The sequence below is a fragment of the Salmo salar genome, chromosome ssa24, assembly GCF_905237065.1.
Source record: "Salmo salar chromosome ssa24, Ssal_v3.1, whole genome shotgun sequence".
In the NCBI taxonomy this organism is placed as follows: Eukaryota; Metazoa; Chordata; class Actinopteri; order Salmoniformes; family Salmonidae; genus Salmo; species Salmo salar.
The window spans coordinates 33283059-33304385 of record NC_059465.1 but is presented as its reverse complement, the minus strand read 5'-3'; the positions used below and the strand labels follow the sequence as shown (position 1 = coordinate 33304385).

Genomic DNA, 21327 nt, shown 5'->3' with positions numbered 1-21327 from the left:
GTGTGAGGGTTGTTGCAGTAGGATGGTATCAGGTGAGTCAAAGCTAGAGATTTCCTTCACACTGGAAGTAGCACACCAGTTTTTTTTTTTTTTTTTTAAACACTTTGCCTCCTTTCGATTTCCCTAAAGCCACCAACCGATCCTGCCACTGGATGGAGAATCCACCGAGTACTACGTGCATAGCTTCATCATCCAGCCACGTTTCAGCAGTAAGACATACAATATAGCAGCTTTCAAGTCTCTATGACAGAAGACTCTTGCTGAAGTTGAAATCAAGGATTAGTAACTGGTGATCTGATGTCCAGAAGTGCTTCGCAGTCATATGTGATAATAGTATGAACTTACTGTACAAAACAAGTTAAGTTAAACATGATAAATTTCACTATATTGGAACTCGTAAGATGTCGCCCTTCTCGGTCTGCACCATCTTCAGTGTGTTTCTACGGGGCTAAACAGCAATAAGGCCAAATTCAATGCTTCATCTAATAGGTTTTTCTCATTTATTTTTTATACCTATAGGGGTCCAAAAATGTTAAATGAAATAGTTCAATGATCCTGGGTATGACCATCCATATGTTAGCTTAGTGGAAACCCAGCCCCGGGCCCTTAGAACTTAGGATTTTGAAGGTGGGGGTTGAATGAAAAAGAGGAGAGAATAAGTAAGTGACCACATGTGCATGACAATAAAAAGTACCGTAGTAGCCATGACCTACTGCCATTTTACGATCATATACAATTCTCTCTCACTCCGTAAAATGTTATAGTACTGAGTGACTGAAAACAGCTGTATCTGAGAGAGTAATAAATTGACAGTAACATCATAATGGTCCAACGTTGCCATGTGACATACATGTTCAGAGTCTACAGGCACTTCATAATGTTATCCTAACCTTGTGTTCATTAACTTAGATTTACTGTGGACTTTGAGACGTTGAGGGAGCAACCGAGCAAGTTGATTAGTCACTAATTAGCCAATAAGCTTGAATCAGTATGTATACAGAGAGTATGTTACACAGCTGTAACTACATGTGTGTCATCCAGTGTAAAACCACACCCACCCCGACCAGCTAGACATGCTATCCTTTACAACATCCTGCAGCTCTGCTCCTGAGTCAACAGGGAGATCTAGTTAACAGCCAGCTGTGACCAAGGTACACGCCTACACACACACCCCCGCACGTGCCCAGAAAACGTGCACTCACTCTCATACACGGACACAGGTGTGTACGAACACATGCACACACATGTCAACTCTCTTAAACACACACATACTCTGGGAATGGTACTATGATGTCACCATGACTTCTTGGCTGTTGCCATCGCCTTATAAATCAGACCTGTCTTAAAGTAATTGTTCAGTGAAAAGCTCCCTTTTAAAAGTTAATATTCTCTTAACTCATACCCAAATAATGTTGTTGACTCATCCTATACTGGTATTTGTGGCCAAAGCATAAATAAAACATTTATAAAAAAACAGCTCAAACATGTATCTCAAACAGACCGTTTCAAAAATGCTTGATATTTCCTCATAGAGAATGATGTCTCCTGCCTCATTGGCTGAGATGGCCAATCAGCGGTCTACTCACAATAATATTTTTAATGACCGGTATACGTCCACACCATTCTGTTGTTGGGGGTTGGCCTGTATCATTACAACACAGAAAATCTGCTTTTTTACATACTTAATTATACTTTTCGGAAAGGAAATATTTTCACTCATATTTTAATTAATTACAGGTCATATTTCATAGAAATGTGGAAAAACTGGACAGTTACTTTAAACTTTCACATCAGATTTCACTTGCTGTACCAGCATCACAGCCCCCTCCTGATACAGCACCAACCCCCTCCCAAACTAGCCCGAGCCCAAGCCCCTTCCCAGGCACCAACTATGTCAAAGCCACAGCCTCATCCCCAAACCTGCCTGAGTCCAAGCACAAACCCCAGCTCCAGCCCAACCCTGTATAAGTCCCATCCCAGGCCCAGCTCCAACCAAACCCTACTTAAGTCCAATCCCCAGTCCTGTCCAATGCCCAGCCCTGTCCAAGCCCCAGCCCTATCCAAACCCCAGCCCTGTCCAATCCCCAGTCCTGTCCAAGCCCCAGCTCTGTCAAAGCCCCAGCTCTGTCCAATCCCCAGTCCTGTCCAAGCCCCAGCCCTGTCCAAGCCCCAGCCCTATCCAAACCCCAGCCCTGTCCAATCCCCAGTCCCGTCCAAGCATCAGCCCCAAAAAATCCCCAGAGTTAATAGACCATTACCTCAGTGGGAAAGGGAGAGTCATTTGGCTAGAGTTCAGCTCTATATGTTTTGCTGTGGCTGTTAATCTTAACCCTGTTCTTGTCAAAATGCATGTACCACTAAAGATTTCCACAGGCTCAGAGGCCTGGGTGAGTCAGTGGAGCAAGCAACGCCCCTGGCATAAGTGTACATTAAGGCTTCTTTTCCATAGGGTTAGAATAAAGATCTACTGTATAGATTTGGGCTGGGTGCCGGCCAGAGCCAAGGTTATGACATCATGGGGCTACACACACACACACATATACACACACACACACACACACACACACACACACACACACACACACACACACACACACACACACACACACACACACACACACACACACACACACACACACACACACACATTTCTGACATCATCAGCCCACATGAGTAGAACAAACTTTTGCACAGACAGAACAGCATCTCATCTACAGACTCCGAGAAAGTGCATTTTTTCTACTTGGCCATGTTTCTCTGTCTGCCGTGCTACTGCTCAAATCCCATGAGTCAGCCTGACAGACTGAAGAAATTACATTTCATACTACTCTTAACCTTGTACATTGAGACTCTGGTTTGAGCTAGACCAATGTGTTTCTTAGTGGTATTTGACTATTGCATTTGGCAGTAAGATATCCCACAGTATTTGATTTAGTCAACAGGTGCTATTTCAAATAATACTTAAGGATGTAACTGGAGCAGGTGCTGTTCCAATTTCCCCCTTCTCACTTCCTCCTAATAGGAATGCAGTGTGGGAAAAAAAAGATAATAAGCACGTAGCTACAGTTTATCAGAACACAATTTTGACAAATTCTGACCTATAAGCTACAATGGAAACAGTGACTCATTTTCCGAGTAAAAAGTAGGGTTTGGTCCACATTTAAATTCTAAAAATAATAGTTTTGTCCAAATATGCAGTGTAAAACCAGTAGATTGTGACGTGTGGACAGTGAGCCCTTGTGAGTGACAGGCTGATTTATGCTCAGCCAGTGGCCAGCCGAAAGCAGTTGATAAGTCAGTGGTGAGTCAGACTGTGTATGGCAGCCCAGAGAGGCTTCTATTACCAACCACTACAATTACCCTGCTGTTATAAGTCTATGGTACCACTTTACTGAGGCCCCATAGTACACACACATGTACAGACACTACACACCCCTGTAACCACGCACGCACGCACGCACGCACGCACGCACGGCACACACACACACACACACACACACACACACACACACACACACACACACACACTCTCTCTCTCTTACCTGCTGTGTAGGCTGGTGGAGAAGCAGGGCTGTTGGTCTCGCTGTACACACTGCTGGCCAGGGTCAGGGAAAGAAAAACGGTGCAAAGCAGGGTGATCATTTTCTCTTTCTTTTTTTTCACACCAAGGGGCCTCTTCACTGGAAATGCAAAAATAAAAATCACACTAATTAGCAAGGTAACAAAGGAATCAGAATCAAGAGCTCTTTGTTTGTTTTCTTTATTTTCTTTCTTTCTATTATGAGGTGTGCCAGTAACCCTGGAACAGCAGCCACCGGTAGTGCTACTGGACAGTTTGGACTCCTCAGATATGAGGTCTCTTTTATTGTAGCCCAGCATGGCTGAGACCACTCCCCCTCCCCATCACTCTGGCTCTACATAGCTCTGTATAGGCTTCACTCAGCCACGTCATTTATGAACAGCTCTCCTCAACCTCCCCACAACATTATGTTCCTTCACGTTGGCCTCCCAGAGGGGCAGAAAAGGTACACTATATTGGCCTCAAAGTGTCCCCTTTGTTGATATGACACCTGCCGGACTTAGTGTACTGAACAAAGAAACACCTCCAGGACTTAGTGTACTGAACAAAGAAACACCTCCAAGACTTTAGTCCACTGAGGAGGGGTGGTGAGGGGTGTCAGGAGGGGGGGGTTCTAATAGTTTTCTCAGCTTTCCGGGATGGTCCTTGAGTGACAGCAGCATTGGGAGTGGAGGAACACACTGTAGACGGTACCCTGGGCCTCTCGATCATAAGAGTTGCTACAGCTGGGGAAATTGAAACTTTTTTCTCTCTCTCACTCTCTTTCTTTTACACCCCCTGAAATGTGACAACAACCCTGTCACAGAAGACCCTATGGGCCCCTGTTGTATAGACTAAAGCCCTAGCTAATGACATCCTCCCCACCTAGACCGCCATCTACCAGATATCTTACATAAGATCTGAACGCCGAATGTAAGCTAATCCAAAGCGAATTACAGTAGTGAGTGCAAACACTTTCATATTATTTCATATTATTTCATACTGGTCCCACTGGTCCCAATCGAACCCATAACCTGAGCCACACAGGACCTAAGTTAGTGGTAGTGGTGGGATTCAGTTGAGATTGACCTAAAATGCAAGGGAATGCAATGTACGGTGCATGAGTTGCAATATCGCATAGATTACTTCCTGACAGGCTGACTACAATGCTTGCGTAGCGCGAGCGTTGTAAAATAATAATAATTATTAAAATATTAAAATAACTATATTATTCAATTATTGCACCCACACTGCTCGCGCGCGGCCAACAAGCGTCTGCGTTGCCAAGGGCTAAAATAGAAGACTAGAAGGAGAGATGACTAGAAACGATTCGGTTGACTGTTTTATGTGTGGATTAATTGTTGGAGTAGAGGACCTTGTGCATTTCAGGTAAAATAACAACTCAGTGTTTATATCCCTGGACAAATTAGCTAGCAAGTGCAAGCTAGCTAGCTAAATTGCCATAAATGTTTAATACTTTTCGACTTGTCCCCAAATTAATGTAATTGGTTGAGAGTTTGTTTTGATATTTTAACCTGCGTGTCGTGATTGCGTTTGGTGTGGGGGGACAAAATCCATTTATGCAAGATGGCGCATGATGGCGCACGCGCACAGCCAGTTTGGGTACCATGTGAGGCTTATTCTTTCAACAGACTCTGGTCCTGTGGTAGTTTAAGTTTCAGCAATCCCAAAGTATTTACAGGGAGAATGATTGGCAGTTTGTAGGGTATGTACAGCAGAACTTCAGTCCTGCTCCAGGCTAGAAAGTAGATATAATGTATGACTCTGGGGGATTTTACCACAACATAGTGTTCTCCACTAATGAAGGCTAGCTAGTTAGCACAGCTATGACTGAGATACTTTTCACCCACAGTGAAGGAAACACTTGCAGACAAACCTCAGGGACAAATGTAGATCCAGGAAACACAGCCACCATTCTGCAGCCAAACTTACCATTGAACCAGTTCATTTTGGATGTAAGCAGATTTCAGCAGTATTGTTTTGCTAGATTAATGCTGCAAACTAATTTTCTATTGAAAAAATGGTGTAAGTATATTTGGACACACAATCAACGTTTAAGGACGCAACTAATTACTTCTGTTCCCTAAACACTGGCGTTGTCGGTTACTTTGGCATTTCATGAATTTTAAATAAGGGCAATGCTTAAAAATCAGATTTTCCCAGGCATTTTTCTTTCTGTTGTACAGATTTTTTTCATCAACTTTGATCTTCATGTGAGTGTCCAAGCCAAAGATCACTGACCATGAAACAGATCACCTTACAGTGCAATGAAAACCAATTTATTGTGTAGAAGTTCAGCGCTGGTGAATTGACCTATTACAGACCTGATGAAAACTGTTAAAAAGCCACCCATTTAAAAAATAAACTCACAGCTAGGGCAACATGACAACAGCACAAGTAACGTAAATGTCCTGCAGAGTGTCCATGTGACGTGACATGACCCAAATGATGTAATCAGCACAGAATATGTATGGGACTGCAGAGGAGAAAACTATACGTGAAGAACCACAAAAGGGTTAATGCATTAATTTGAATGGATGAATAATGCTGAACGCCCCTGATTTAATAGCACTGCTTAGCAATGGGAAAAAGTCCAACGGAAACACAATTCAACCAGCCCTAGTCCAAGTTGCAATAAAGGCTGCAATGGAAAGTAGTCATCAGCACTTTGACAGTTGGGGCAGCTATATACAGTGCATAGGCAGAGTAATTTGTGTGGTTGGGTACTGGGTATGTGTGCATGTGAATGTGTAGGTGTGTATGTGTGTGTGCGACATGTATGTGTGTTTATGACTATCTGCAATAACTCATTGTGCATGAATACGTAAGTATTTCTTAGTGTGCCCATTAGCTTGTCCATCTGTGTACTTGTGGGAGTGTTTGTGTGGGAGAGTACATACTGAACACTAAGGATGTATATGGAATGTCCCACCCAAAGACCCTTCGCCTCGTGTCTGGGCCATGAGCGGATTCCCAGCTGGCTCGCTGAGGTCTGTGCTTCCTGCACTTGACAGGGTGGTATGGTTCCCGTTAATATACATATAGCAGCTTCCTGGGATGCTGCCATCGGGGGCCGCAGGACAATGGTCGTCTCAGACCCCTGGTGTCCCTTTACATAAACCTTCACATAGAACTGAGCTGAACTGAGCAGGTCAAGGCTGAACTAGGAGAGGGTGTCCATGTTAGCCACCGCCAAACATGTGCTTCAAATCATCGTCACAGACACAACAAGTGATTGGGGACAGGACTATTGCTGGTTAATAATGCTCAGACAACGTGCTGCTTCTCTCAACATGAGGACAAGATAGGGACAAAAAGGGGAGGATGAGCTTAGTGCGTTTGGAGAGGGCTGGACCCATGCATGAGCAGAAGTGATGAGACGCCTCACAGATGGTGTATCATGGTTTCAGCCTCGCTTCAGATCAGGGAGGAACAAAAACACTGTATTTTGTTACGCTATGTTATAATGGACGTACTTTGTCATCTGATCCTTATTAAGGATGGCTCGACTCACGGTAGAGTTGCCTTGGCACTGCGTCCCCATTCATGTGCCATCTGTGCGCAATGCCTGGCATCCAGGGTGGAAATAGCAGGAGTGTCCTTTGCCCATGCCAGCTCCTTGTCACTGCACATCATATCAAATGCAACAAATGCTAAAGATTCGTTTGGCTCATTTGTTTTATTTCAGATGGAAACACACAACCATACATTACAGTTATAAAAGCACCACTCCATGAACAAAGAGATTGCCACCGTGAAACAACCATCATGTGAGGAACAAAGGCAAATGGATGGAGCGCAAGTACCCACAACCCCCTCCAAGAACAGCACCGATCAGTCTTTGATAATCTACAAAGCTTGTAAATAAGCAATAAGGTCAGAGGAGTGTGATATATAGCCAATATACCACGGCTAAGGGCTGTTCTTATGCACTGTGCAACGCAGAGGTGCCTTATTGCTAGTATTAACTGGTTACCAATGTAATTAGAGCAGTGAAAATAAATGTTTTGTCATACCATGACAAATATGATCTGATATACCACGGCTGTCAACCAATCAGCATTCAGGGCTCGAACCACCCAGTTTATAATATACAGTACACATAACACACAAGAAGGCATAAAACACACCTATAAGATCCCAGTGTAAAGTCCCCTTTCCCTGCCTTTCCCAACCCCTTCTCTTCTCTCTTTCTCTCTCTTTCTTTCTCTTTCTGAAATCCTGGCACTTTCCCTTGGCCACTGTGAGTTCTCTTTGGGGGGCATGGAAATATACGGCTCCACTTTGGCCACAATTGTCAAACATTCTGGCCAAGGACCGTGGGAGCATCACCATAATTGATAAGAGCCCATGAGTTATTACACCTCGAATGACTGCTTATGATAGTACAGTTGAAGTTGGAAGTTTACATACACTTAAGTTGGAGTCATCAACCACTCCACAAATGTCTTGTTAACAAACTATAGTTTTGGCAAGTCGGTTAGGACATCTTCTTTGTGCATGACACAAGTCATTTTTCCAACAATTGTTTACAGACAAATTATTTCACTTATAATTCACTGTATCACAATTCCAGTTGGTCAGAAGTTTACATACGCTAAGTTGACTGTGTCTTTAAACAGCTTGGAAAATTCCAGAAAATGATGTCATGGATTTAGAAGCTTCTGATAGGCTAAATGACATAATTTGGGTCAATTGGAGGTGTACCTGTGGATGTATTTCAAGGACTACCTTCAAACTCAGTGCCTTTTTGCTTGACATCATGGGACAATCTAAAGAAATCAGCCAAGACCCCAGAAAAAAAATTGTAGACTTCCACAAGTCTGGTTTATCCTTGGGAACAAATTCCAAACGCCTGAAGGTACCACATTCATCTGTACAAACAGTAGTATGCAAGAATAAACACCATGGGACCACTCAGCCGTCATACCGCTCAGGAAGGAGACGAGTTCTTGGTGCGAAAAGTGCAAATCAATCCCAGTACAACAGCAACGGACCTTGTGAAGATGCTGGAGGAAACAGGTACAAAAGTATCCATATCCACAACAAATTGAGTCCTATATCGACATAACCTGAAAGGCCGCTCAGCAAGGAAGAAGCCCCTGTCCAAAATCCATAAAAAAGCCAGACTACGGTTTGCAACTGTACATGGGGACAAAGATCGTACTTTTTGGAGAAATGTCCTCTGGTCTGATCAAACAAAAATATAACTGTTTGGCCATCATGATCATCGTTATGTTTGGAGGGAAAATTGGGAGGCTTGCAAGCCGAAGAACACCATCCCAACGTGAAGCACGGGGGTGGCAGCATCATTTTTGTGGGGGTGGGGGTGTTGTGGGGGTGCTTTACTGCAGGAGGGACTGGTGCACTTCGCAAAATAGATGGCATCATAACGAAGGAAAATTATATGGATATATTGAAGCCACATTTCAAGGCATCAGTCAGGAAGTTAAAGCTTGGTCGCAAATGGGTCTTCCAAATGGACAATGACCCCCAAGCATACTTCCAAAGTTGTGGCAAAATGGCTTAAGGACAACAAAGTCAAGGTATTGGAGTGGCTATCACAAAGCCCTGATCTCAATCCTATAGAACATTTGTGGGCAGAACTGAAAAAGCGTGTGCGAGCAAGGAGGCCTACAAACCTGACTCCGTTACACCAGCTCTGTCAGGAGGAATGAGCCAAAATTCACCCAACCTATTGTGGGAAGCTTGTGGAATAAAAGCTGGAATAAATCATTCTCTCTACTATTATTCTGACATTTCACATTCTTAAAATAAAGTGGTGATCCTAACTGAACTAAGACAGGGAATTTCTACTAGTATTAAATGTCAGGAATTGTGAAAAACTGAGTTTAAATGTAGTTGGCTAAGGTGTATGTAAACTTCCGACTTCAACTGTAAATCATGATGCTACTGTAGGGAGCTATTGGGAAGAACCATTTACAGTCTGTGGTGTTATGTTTTTACCAGAGTTGATCGTAACAGCATTGGATAAACATGTAGGGCTCATAATGGGAAAAATCTGATCTGTACATTTTCCTGTAACCTTTTGATTGTTTAAAGAGCCAGACTTTAATGATTACACCTCTTAAGACTATTACATGTAACAGTTAATCAGGTCATCGCTGGATGGAGACTCACCACTGGGTGATCTGCTATTGGCAAGGTTCACTCTGTCTGTGGCTCTCTCTTTTGTTATTCTATTTGATGAAACAAATATTGGCTAAATACGTGGGGGTTGCAATGGAAGAGATCAGTCTTCACATATTATTGTGATGTCATTTCTTGCAAAGCCTTGGTTATCTGTGGTGGTGCCTAAGCTGGCAGTCAAGGGGCAGTGAACTTTCTTTCATGCCAACTACTTGCTGGCTGTAACCCCACAGCTGGCGTAGAATAGAGACATTGAGAGTGCTACAGAGGGAAATGTCTCAATGGAACAGTATATATCTGAGTAAGTAACCATGTTTCCATCAACAGTTTTTCTGTGAGTAAAGTTTTACCGTATAAATAAAAAAATCATGACAGCTGGGATGGAAACAGGAAAATTCGCTAGAATTTTTTTTTATTTAACCTTTTTTAACTAAGTCAGTTAAGAACAAATTCTTATTTACATTTTTTATAAATGCCGACAGATGATTTGTTTGTTCGACATGGTGGGATCTTTTTGTGTCTGTAAAATGTATTTCGTGAGAAATGGAGGTGGAAATGCCTTTATGTGTGAATATTGATATAATAACAATTGCATCGAAGTAAACTTGGAGTCACTTGATGATATGGTGTTTGGTCCTCCCACTATGACTCGGGAAAACATGCAGTTTATTAGGCTACAGATTAAATAAATTAAGATGAACTTCACAGAGTGGTGAAAGTGCGCAGTGATTTTATTGCTCCTTTTCAATAAATATCAAGGGTCTTATTCCGGTGACATGATGATCGATACTTGACTGCCATTTGACCAACAAAAATATTCTCGCTCTTATTCATAATAATCTCCTCATGTAAACTAGCCTACCCGCCCAGCCTATCTGCACTTTATGTGCAAGCTGTTGGCTAAAGCCCACATGCCAAGACCAGACTAGGCACATTTTCTATTTAACACAACTTTTTTTGTGACAAAACTGTTGGTATATCGGTAGACTTAAAAATGCGATGGAAACATATTGAACTTTTTATTTCTATTTGGTACATGAAAACCTATCTGAAAAAGTACATTTTGTGTGCATTATGTCATCACGCACCAAACTTTATCCGCAACTTTAGTCCATTTGTTGGAAGCACACCACTAGTGGGAAATGCGCATATTTTCTTCATGCAGATTCTACAATATTCGCATGAAAATCTGTCGCCAGTTGAATGGAAACCAAGCTACTAACGCGTTGTAAAACAAATTACCAGTGGTCTAAATGCATTACGTGGAATAACTAGAGTTGCCATATAGTCAGCCATATTGGATTGGGCACACTCTCCCCATCATTTCCAGTCAGACTGGTAGAATCAGTATGGGGAGGAGGAAGTGGTGATCTGTAGCCTGTACATAAGAGTTGGCAGGCTTCCCAACATGTGTCTGGAAGGAGACAGACATGTCTATGTTCCTTAACAGTCCGGGGAATTCACTGGTAAGGAACAATAAAATACAATGTTTTTCTCTTCATCCGTTTTAGTTGCTTTTGGAAGGGAGGGCTAAGCATCGGACAATTATGTCTCATTATTAGTTCTGAATGTATGGCGTCTGAAAGGAAAACATTCAAACCCAAAACAATTATTTCGCAAAAAATATCTCTGAAGATAAAGAAAGTGTACACTCCATAGAACCCAGATGTGATTACAGTGCAGTGTCAGTCTCTTAGAGTTTTGTTTAAGTTCACTGGCTCTCTTCACTGAGCACACTGGTGTAGTTAAAGCACATTTGTTTATGGTTTCCTTGAGCGGTAAAGCGTTGTACAGTACAGTCATCATTATCATGTTATATGTTATATTCCAGTATGCAATCATAACTTTAACATGCTAGCAGCACAAATGTGGTGGTGGTCTAGCCTTCTTTACGGTGGACTGTAAGCTTCCCTCTCATGCCCTCAACACCCCCCTTCCCCCTGAACCATCAGCTGAAATATCACACCCTATTGCAGAACTATAGGCAAAGGTCCACTGCTCAAGGGACAAGTCCCCATGTACAGCATTTGCTCTTCCCTGAATAATTTAAGCATGATGAAACGAGGCCTCTCTAAGGTCCAGGTTCAGATGCTGAGGTGGCACGCATAGAAATATAATGAATAGAACGGGCGTCCCCATTCAAGTCAATGATGGCATAATGGGTTGACTGACGACCATTGTGAGTGTACCCATAGGAGCAAAGGAGGAAGTAAAAGCAGGAAGGTTACCCATCAATATATGCTGTGATTTGTTGATTCAACGCAACTGACATTACAAAAAATATATTCTATTGCATGAGCCACATCAGTTAACATCATTTGAATGAACATTCTACATGACCATGGGAATTATGGCATCACAATATCAGGCAGTCACAGTCCCAGTCGGTATTCATGGGTTGCACCTCTGTCACTCGGTCACTTTGTTGCCATTGTTATCAACATTCAACAGACGCCACAGCCACACTGATGCTCAAAAATAGAACGTGGGCTAATAATTTTGAACGTGGGCTAATGACTGTTTCATCTAAATTACACTATAGGGGCTTGGGAATACAATGACATTGGTGAAGTCTGCACATATTTAGTAGGACGCAACTTTGCCATCATCATCATCATCATCATCTTGTCAAATTTACTTTAGACAGATGGCAATGTTGTCATTGGCTAGCAAAGGTTTATCAAAAATAGCTAGCAACGCTAACATTAGCTAGCTAAAATCAGGTCTCCCCTCAATCTTAGCTAGCTAGCTAAAGTTATACTGCCATTAGTCAATATTGCAACATCAAAATGATGACCAAAAGTTTTCCTACTAATTATTTGCCTTCTTTAGAAATGCCATTGTGTTTTCAAGCCACAGTAATGCACTTTAGACTAAATCTTCATCAGCGCCCAATGAGGATGCATTGAGCAGAATGCTCGGTTGGGAATCAGTCATAAAACGAATGTTCAAAACAATATTGTGACGCAACGTGCAACCCATTAATAGAGGGTTACAGTTGCATCACAAATCACCTATCAACCACTCTATGCGCCATGTTGGAAGTTCCAGAGTTAGTCTGGTGGAGTCCTCTAATTGTCCACATGGCTGGCTGCATTCTGCTACCACCGGAAACATTGGGAAGATTGCCCATTATTTTGTTTTTCTAAGGACCCAGAAAATGGAGGCAGTGGGAGAACCTATTCAAGTAAGTAAATATATTTTGAAAATGATCAAAAACAATGTATTATTAGCTAGCTAGCTTGCTACAGGAACTTAATGTGCAGGCTAACTCAAATGAGCTGCTAACGTAATGTTAGATAGCTAGCTAGCTAACTTTACATACTGTATAGCTAGCTAAGTGAATTAAATATCACCAGCAAGCTAACTTCATATTAACTAGTTAGCTATTTTGATGTATTTATCATTGTAAATGAAAAACACAAACTCAAAATGTGTAACTAGGTAGCTAGCTAATCGCCATGGAAGGGGGTGAAATGATTTACATTTTACATTTTAGTCATTTAGCAGACACTCTTATCCAGAGCAACTTACAGTAGTGAATACATTTATAAAGACTGTTGACATCTAGTGGAAGCCATAGGAAGCGCAAAATGAATCCTTTGTCACTGTGTGTTTTATTGGCAATGACTCGAAAATAGTACAGCCACAAGATTTTCATTTCCTGCTTGTATTTCTTCTCAGGTTTTTGCCTGCCATATGCGTTCTGTTATACTTAGAGAAACCATTCAAACAGTTTTAGAAACCTCAGAGTGTGTTCTATCCAAATCTACTAATACTATGCATATTCTATTTTCTGGGCCAGAGTAGTAACCTGTTTAAATTGGGTACGTTTTTCATCCAGCCGTGAAAATACTGCCCCCTAGCCCCTCGAGGTTTTAACACTGGAGTGATAGATGTGCAGAAGATGAATGTGCAAGTAGAGATACTTGGGTGCAAAGGAGCAAAAAAATAAATAACAATATGGGGATGAGGTAGGGTGGGCTATTTACAGATGGGCGGGCTATTTAGGATGGGCTATTTACAGATGGGCTGTGTACAGGTGCAATGATCGGTAAGCAGCTCTGACAGCTGATGCTTAAAGTCAGTGAGGGAGATATAAGACTCCAGCTTCAGTGATTTTTGCAATTCGTTCCAGTCATTGGCAGCAGTGAATTGGACGGAAAGGCGGCCAAAGGAAGAGTTGGCTTTGGGGATGACCAGTGAAATATCCCTGCTGGAGCACGTGCTACGGGTGGGTGCTGCTATGGTGACCAGTGAGCTGAGATAAGGCGGGGCTTTACCTAGCAAAGACTTATAGATGACCTAGAGCCAGTGGGTTTGGTGACGAATATGAAGTGAGGGCCAGCCAACGAAAGCATACAGGTCGCAGTGGTGGGTAGTATATGGGGCTTTGGTGGCAAAATGGATGGCACATCTAGTGTCTAGCAACTAGTGTCTAGGATGAGCCTTTTGTATTGAGTGACCTTCTTGTGTAGTCTCTGTACCTCTCCAATCTGAAGTGCCGGTTGTATCACATGCATTGGGACCAACTGGCCCGTCTCATAAAGGCACAAAGGTGTCATTACTAATGCCACATTCAAGAAGCATTGGTGAGTCATCATCTTATATATCTACCCTAGTTACTTTAGATTTGATATTATGTTCCTTTGTCTTCTCATATGTCACATTGTATACTGCTCAGCTCACCTGATGACCAGGCAGTTATTGTGAAAAAGCTGTCAATACCAATCATTTATTATCATAAAACCTGAGCAGATTTAATTTGTGTACACATACTGAAATATGTCTAGGCTGTCAAACAATTAACACTATGGCACAATCCCAATTTGTGCAATGCACATTAATTGAAGATAAAAAGTTGGACCTTGGTTTAGAGGAGAACGAGGAAATCTATGACAATGGAGAGGACATGGAGGATGAGGACTACATCCCAGCTGAGGATAAGGAAGATGATGTGATCATTGGGTGAGTAGTGGTGTGAATATTTTGAATTGTGAATACAACTTTGTTTGCCCTACAGAGTCTGTAAAAATGTCTGATGTTATAATAATGTCTAACATATATTTTATTCACTCTCAGGGAGCCTGAGGCTTCAGCCAGTCTGGACAAGGAAAATAAGTTAATTGTGTTCCATTCCCAACTGATTAAGCTTTTCCAAGTCTGTGTTGGGTGTGATAAGGAGAGTCCATGGACGATATAAACAGCCAGAGGAACAGCGCTGATCACACAGATCACCAGGTATTATAACCATGTGAGGGAATGGTACAGCCAGCCAATGATCGGGAGGGTGCCAGCAGATAACCTGCCCTTTCTGCTGCCATTTTGGTGTCAGGTTGTATGCCAACAAAAGTCCTCTGAATACTCGGCATGATGGAAGTGGCCACCATTCACCGCAGCACATTCTTCCGTCAACAGCATAACCACCTTAAGCCAGCAGTCCTCAAGACATGGGATGTTGAGCAGAGTGGCACCATCAAAACACTCAAGGAAATGGGTGGAGATCTGGTCTTGGAAGGAAATGGAAGGAGTATTAGTCCCGGCCATTCTGCGAAGGTTGGGACATTCACTTGGGACATTCACTGCTGTTGAACAGAACATCAACAAGATCCTGAACATAGAAAGTATTCAGATAAGACATTTACAGTGCATTCATAAAATATTCAGACCCCTTGACCTTTTCCACATTTTGTTACATTACAGCCTTACGCTAAAATGGATGAAATAGTTTTTTTTCCCTCATCAATCTTAACACAATACCCCATAATGACACATGTATTTTAATAAAAACGGAAATATCACATTTACATAAGTATTCAGACCCTTTACTCAGTACTTTGTTGAAGTACCCTTGGCAGCGATTACAGCCTCAAGTCTTCTTGGGTATGATGCTACAAGCTTGGCACACCTGTATTTGGGGAGTTTCTCCCATTCTTCCCTGAATATCTTCTCAAGCTCTGTCAGGTTGGAAGGGGAGTGTCGCTGCACAGCTATTTTCAGGTCTCATCAGAGATGTTCGATCGGGTTCAAGTCTGGGTTCTGGATTGGCCACTCAAGGACATTCAGAGACTTGTCCAGAAGCCACTCCTGCATTGTCTTGGCTGTGTGCTTTGGGTCATTGTCCTGTTGGAAGGTGAACTGTCACCCAAGTATGAGGTTCTATGCGCTCTGGAGCAGGTTTTCATCAAGGATCTCTCTGTAATTTGTTCCGTTCCTCTTTTCCTCGATCCTGACAAGTCCCCCAGTCCCTGCTGCTGAAAAACATCCCCACAGCATGCTGCTGCCACCACCATGCTTCAACGTAGGGATAGTGCCAGGTTTCCTCCAGACGTGACGCTTGGCATTCAGGCAAAATAGTTCAATCTTCTCAATACTCTCTCAATACAGAGAGTATTGTTTGTCATGGTCTGAGAGTCCAAGTGGGCTGTCATGTGCCTTTTACTGAGGAGTGGTTCCCGTCAAGCCACTCTTCCATAAAGGCCTGAGTGTTGAAGTGCTGCAGTGATGGTTGTCCTTCTGGAAGGTTCTCCCATCTTCACAGAGGAACTGTCTGCCAATTGCTCAGTTTGGCTGGGCAGCCAGTTCTTTGTAGAGTCTTGGTGGTTCCAAACTTCTTCAATTTAAGAATGATGGAGGCCACAATGTTCTTGCCTCGACACAATCCTGTCTCAGAGCTCTACGGACAATTCCTTTGACCTCATGGCTTGGTTTTTGCTCTGACATGCCCTGTCAACTGTGGGACCTTATGTAGACAGGTGCGTGCCTTTCCAAATCATGTCAAATCAATTGAATTTATGACAGGTGGACTCCAATTACATTGTAGAAGCATCTCAAGGATGATCAATGGAAACAGGATGCACCTGACCTCAATTTCGAGTCTCATAGCAAAGGGTCTGAATATTTATGTAAATAAGGTATTTCTAAAAACATGTTTTGGCTTAGTCATTATGGGATATTGTGTGTAGATTGATGAGGGGGGAAAAAGTTTAATCCATTTTAGAATAAGGCTGTAACATAACAAAATGTGGAAAAAGTCAAGGGGTCTGAATACTTTCCGAAGGCACGGTAAGTGTCCACATCTAACATGTAGTACATGTGTTTTTTTACAGAACAGCCTTATATTCTTAGAATATTATGGTTCATTCTGTTTTGAAATTTAATTCCAGACTCTGGCAGTGGGGATGGAGAATATTCTACATGGGACCTTGATCCTGAAGGACATCTCACAACTATGCTCTGACTACCGGACATCAGGGCCATTTCAAGCCATTTCAAAGTAAGAGTGTAGTCAAGTGTATCAAAGCCCTTTTTCCATTGTTTGTCTGTCAATTGTCACCTTCCCATCAAATGTATCCTGTGCTTCTTTTTTTAAATCCTTTTTGATACCACCTCAGTCCAACATCAGTCGTCTAATGCCACATTGCCATCAACACCTGCATTCACACTAGTCTTTCCATGCAGGAAGCATTGTTGTTATCATATTGGTAACATGCGGTGTCATAATGATTCAAAGCCTAAATGTTTTACAATACGTGAGAACTTGAGTAACATTCTAATTCATTTTTCTTGCTCCCTCTTCCTCTATGAACCTGAATAGCACCTCAGTTCAACATCTGCCTTCTTACGTCCCACTGCCATCTACACACCTGATCCAAACCTATGCTGATTTCTGTCTGCTAGAGTAGAGCTGCACCTGTCAATACGGTTTTGTTACACAGAGTTGTTCTCTTGTACCCTCTGCCCTTGTTTACTTCCCATTACTTAGCTGAGATAATTGGATAAGTGTAAGCAGCACTTTGAGTCGGTAGCAAGCCTAACTCCACACCTACACACCCGCCCGCAAACTATGTTCATCGGACATTGGGCTCCTTGAAACTCCTCACACCAAGTTCTGCACGTCTCAATCATCCATAAAGAAATCTATAAAAATATATACAATTATTTATTGTATTTCAAAATGTTATTGTTATTGTATATTAACTATCATTATTATGGGGACTGTGACCACAAAGTGGAATGTGACAACAACAAAAAAAGACCCATGACAAAAGTAGTGCATCAGTATTGGTACAACCGGGCTCCCGAGTGCTGCAGCGGTCTAAGGCACTGCATCTCAGTGCTAGAGACATCAATACAGTCCCTGGTTCAAATCCAGGCTGTATCACATCCGGCTGTGATTGGCCCAGCGTCATTGTAAATAAGAATTTGTTCTTAATTGACTTGCCTGGTTAAATAAAAAATATATATATTTGTAGAAGTGTTGTTAAAAACATGTTTGAATTATTTGAATGGTAACTTGATGCCTGTGAAGGGCATGTTCTCCTCATATGGGAACCTATTTCATATCCCGTTGACTGCACATGCTGGAATTGGCACACCGTTGTACTGCCCCAGATAGAACCAATTCCAGCTGATGAATTGCCTATAGGCAACATGTCTGAAATATCTAGGGAGAAACTTTATTACTATTGGTAGGGGGAGTGGTGTAACATTATTTGACTTCATTATTGCACACAATTAGTGAGGATTGTATTTATAGATTAACTAACTTTGTTGACTATGGACTCTGTCAGCCTCCTGGGCACAGTCTTGCTGGCAGTGTTGCCAATTTAGCGAGTATTCAGACCCCTCTAGCGACACATTTTCAAAAAAGCGTCTAGCGACAAATCTAGCGACCTTTTCTGGTGTTATTGGAGACTTTTGGAGACTCTGACGTGAAAGCAAGCGTCATTCTTACTCTTCTAGCAGCGGGTGCTGCTGTGGGCCTCACCCTGTCCCAAAGCACTCATAGGCGGCTCAGTCCTTGCGCAGCAGTCCCTCCCAGCTGCAGTCAGAGCAGGGGATGTTCACCCCTCCGCGTCCAGACTGCAAATGAATCGCGCATGCGGGAAGCCGCTGCTGGCTGATCCTGCCCTGGTTTACATAAAAAAATATTTTTTATAGTTACCATAATTTTCTCACATTGTCATTGACCGTTTTTTTCTATTGTCTCTTTTTGGTCCATTTAAATTGTTAATGTAGATTGTATACAATTTTTTAATTTTTTATATTATGGTTAAAAATGTTCATGCTTTACTGTGACTTGTTGTAGGCTCCTAAGTGGACCATAAGGTTAAAAACCAAACCAAATTAAGAAAAAAAAAAAAACAAAAAATAAAATAAAAAACAAATTAACTCCGTCAGTGTCTCTTTTGGGTCACTTTTGCCGGTCCCAAGCCCGGATAAAGGAGGAGGGTTGGAATTGTGACATTAAAAAAACAAGAATCAACAGAAGAAAGTTAATTTGTAGTTCTAAACATATTTAGGTGTTTTTTGCTCACTTTTTGTCTCTCCCACGACGTTATTCCCCTCTCCTACAGCATCCATCACAACTACATGCACATGGCCGATTATGCAAATTAGGTGATGACGTCATTTAGAGACTTTTAGGACAGGCAATAGCTACTTTCCTTACTGAGGAGTTGGCAACACTGCTTGCTGGTAGATATTGTAGGCAGTGCGCATCACATTGACATCCAGGCACAACGTGGGGAAGCCAGAATGTTGCGTTATACAACCCATTCCTTCCTCTATCAACTTGGACATTGTCTGCTTGTATTCCTGACAGCACACAGACTTCATGGCTGTCGACATGTGAATATACCTGCTTCACGAGCACGTACAACAAGTTATTTGTACATGGTTCAGACCTAGTTATGAAGGGAGTAACATTATAGGGTGTATTTTCAGTAGTAAACTAACTAGCTAGCCATATTACCAATCAACATTCCCTACTTGAAGCTACATCCTGCACTACAGGTTCAGCCCCAGTGCGCTCTCGGTGCCTTGCTTCGGGCTCCAAATTGAGACAAAAGTGATCCCTGCCTCAGCTGCATGCTCTAACATTAACAACACCTGGTCTTCATCAGATTCTCCAAAAAGGTCAGGCCCAGTAGAAACAGAGTTCCTGCTATACTCGGAGTCACTGCTTTTGTCTCACATTGTGACATTTCATATCTGGCAGAAGTTTCCTCTGCAGTGATATGCTAGCTGGCAAGGCTAATTAGTGCCTCACTCCCTGGCTCGCCCTTTGTTTGGTAGCTAACTCAGCCTACAGTTTTTACCTTGATGAGCGCTAGCTGGCAATATTTAAGTGTCTGCGCTCTCTTTACTTTTTTTATCAGCTGGAGGGTTGTGTTTTAGTTATGTTCTGTGGGTTACTGCTGGAAAAAGAGGGTTCATTAGAATGTGGCTATTTTACAGGGTTCATTAGAATGAAGCTTTTTTATAGGGTTCATTAGAATGAGGCTATTTTATAGGGTTCATTAGAATGAGGCTATTTTACAGGGTTCATTAGATTAAGGCTATTTTATAGGGTTCATTAGAAAGAGGCTATTTTACAGGGATCATTAGAATGAGGCTATTTTACAGGGTTCATTAGAATGAGGCTATTTTACAGGGTTCATTAGAATGAGGCTATTTTACAGGGTTCATTAGAATGAGGCTGCGTTAAGGTGCGTAAAGGGTTAGCTAGAAACATTACACTGCATATTAGTAACGTTAGCTGGCTAAGCTAGTTTGCTGGCTAAGATAATGTTAACTGCATATAACATTCTTTGATACCTGTTTAGATATGGTTATATATTTCAAAAACGTTGGTTTACTTTAATGCAGCTGTAAGTTAGGTGTTGATAGCAACTGGCTGACTCAGGAAGTGTTAATGTAATGTTAGAAGGCTGGTAGGGCTAACATTAGCAGGCTAATAGGGCCAACGTTAGTAGGCTTGTAGGGCCAACGTTAGCAGGCTAGTTGGCTAGCAACCTTGCAAGCTGATTTGTAACATATTCATAAAGTATTTGCTTGTGAGTTGGCAGAATTTTTATATTGAAACCAGAAGTCATGAGAACAAACGACTTGGTTTGATTTAAATTATAAGGAATAGGTTGGCTTTCTGGGTCTTCCATATTGCGTCACACCCCGCAAATGTTTTATCCCCATTCTTTAGAATTCTGATCAGTTTTTTTGTAATAATTCAACAAATTGAAAGGTGAGTTGTAACTTTGCATTGGGACTTCTGATGCGTATTCTAATGCAAATCCATATGTCAGGTGGTTATATTTATGCTACTTACCCTTTAACAGTCACACACAATGTATAAACGTATTACAACTGGAGTAGGCCAACCCTGCTGGGTATGCAGGCTTCTGTTACAGCTCATCAGTAGCGCAACTGATGCAATTTATTAAACCTAATTAGTTAATAATCAAGTGTGCTATTTCTAGGATGGAATAGAAGTCTGCTCACCAAGTAGATCAGGGATCAGTGGAGCGAGATTGGCCACCTCTGATAATGACTTTTTTTGTTCACTTGAAATAATGCTTTAGTAATAATAGCCTACTTGTTACTGAGATTTCTTAACTTTACATATGAGTTAACTGTACAAGTCCAAAAAATATATATTAAATAAAGTGTGGACTCTTTTGAAGTGAAGTGTTTTAAAAAATGTTTTACCTTTATTTAAATAGGCAAGTCAGTAAAGAACAAATTCTTATTTTCAATGACAGCCTAGGAACAGTGGGTTAACTGCCTTGTTCAGGGGCAGAACGACAGATTTGTAC

At 41.9% G+C, this 21327-nt stretch overlaps 1 protein-coding gene across 2 annotated transcripts in view; it reads right to left on the bottom strand.

Moving 5' to 3' along the window:
- LOC106585764 (hyaluronan and proteoglycan link protein 1) overlaps positions 1-3852 on the bottom strand; it is a 28060-nt gene extending 24208 nt beyond the window's left edge. Inside the window, exon 1 of one of the 2 annotated variants that reach the window (XM_014172352.2) lies at positions 3543-3852. In XM_014172352.2, the coding sequence (XP_014027827.1) occupies positions 3543-3642 (100 nt within the window). In that variant the 5' untranslated portion in view covers positions 3643-3852. The remainder of the gene's footprint in view (positions 1-3542) is intronic. The other variant, XM_014172350.2, reaches the window with a different exon arrangement.
- Positions 3853-21327: the final 17475 nt, after the last annotated feature.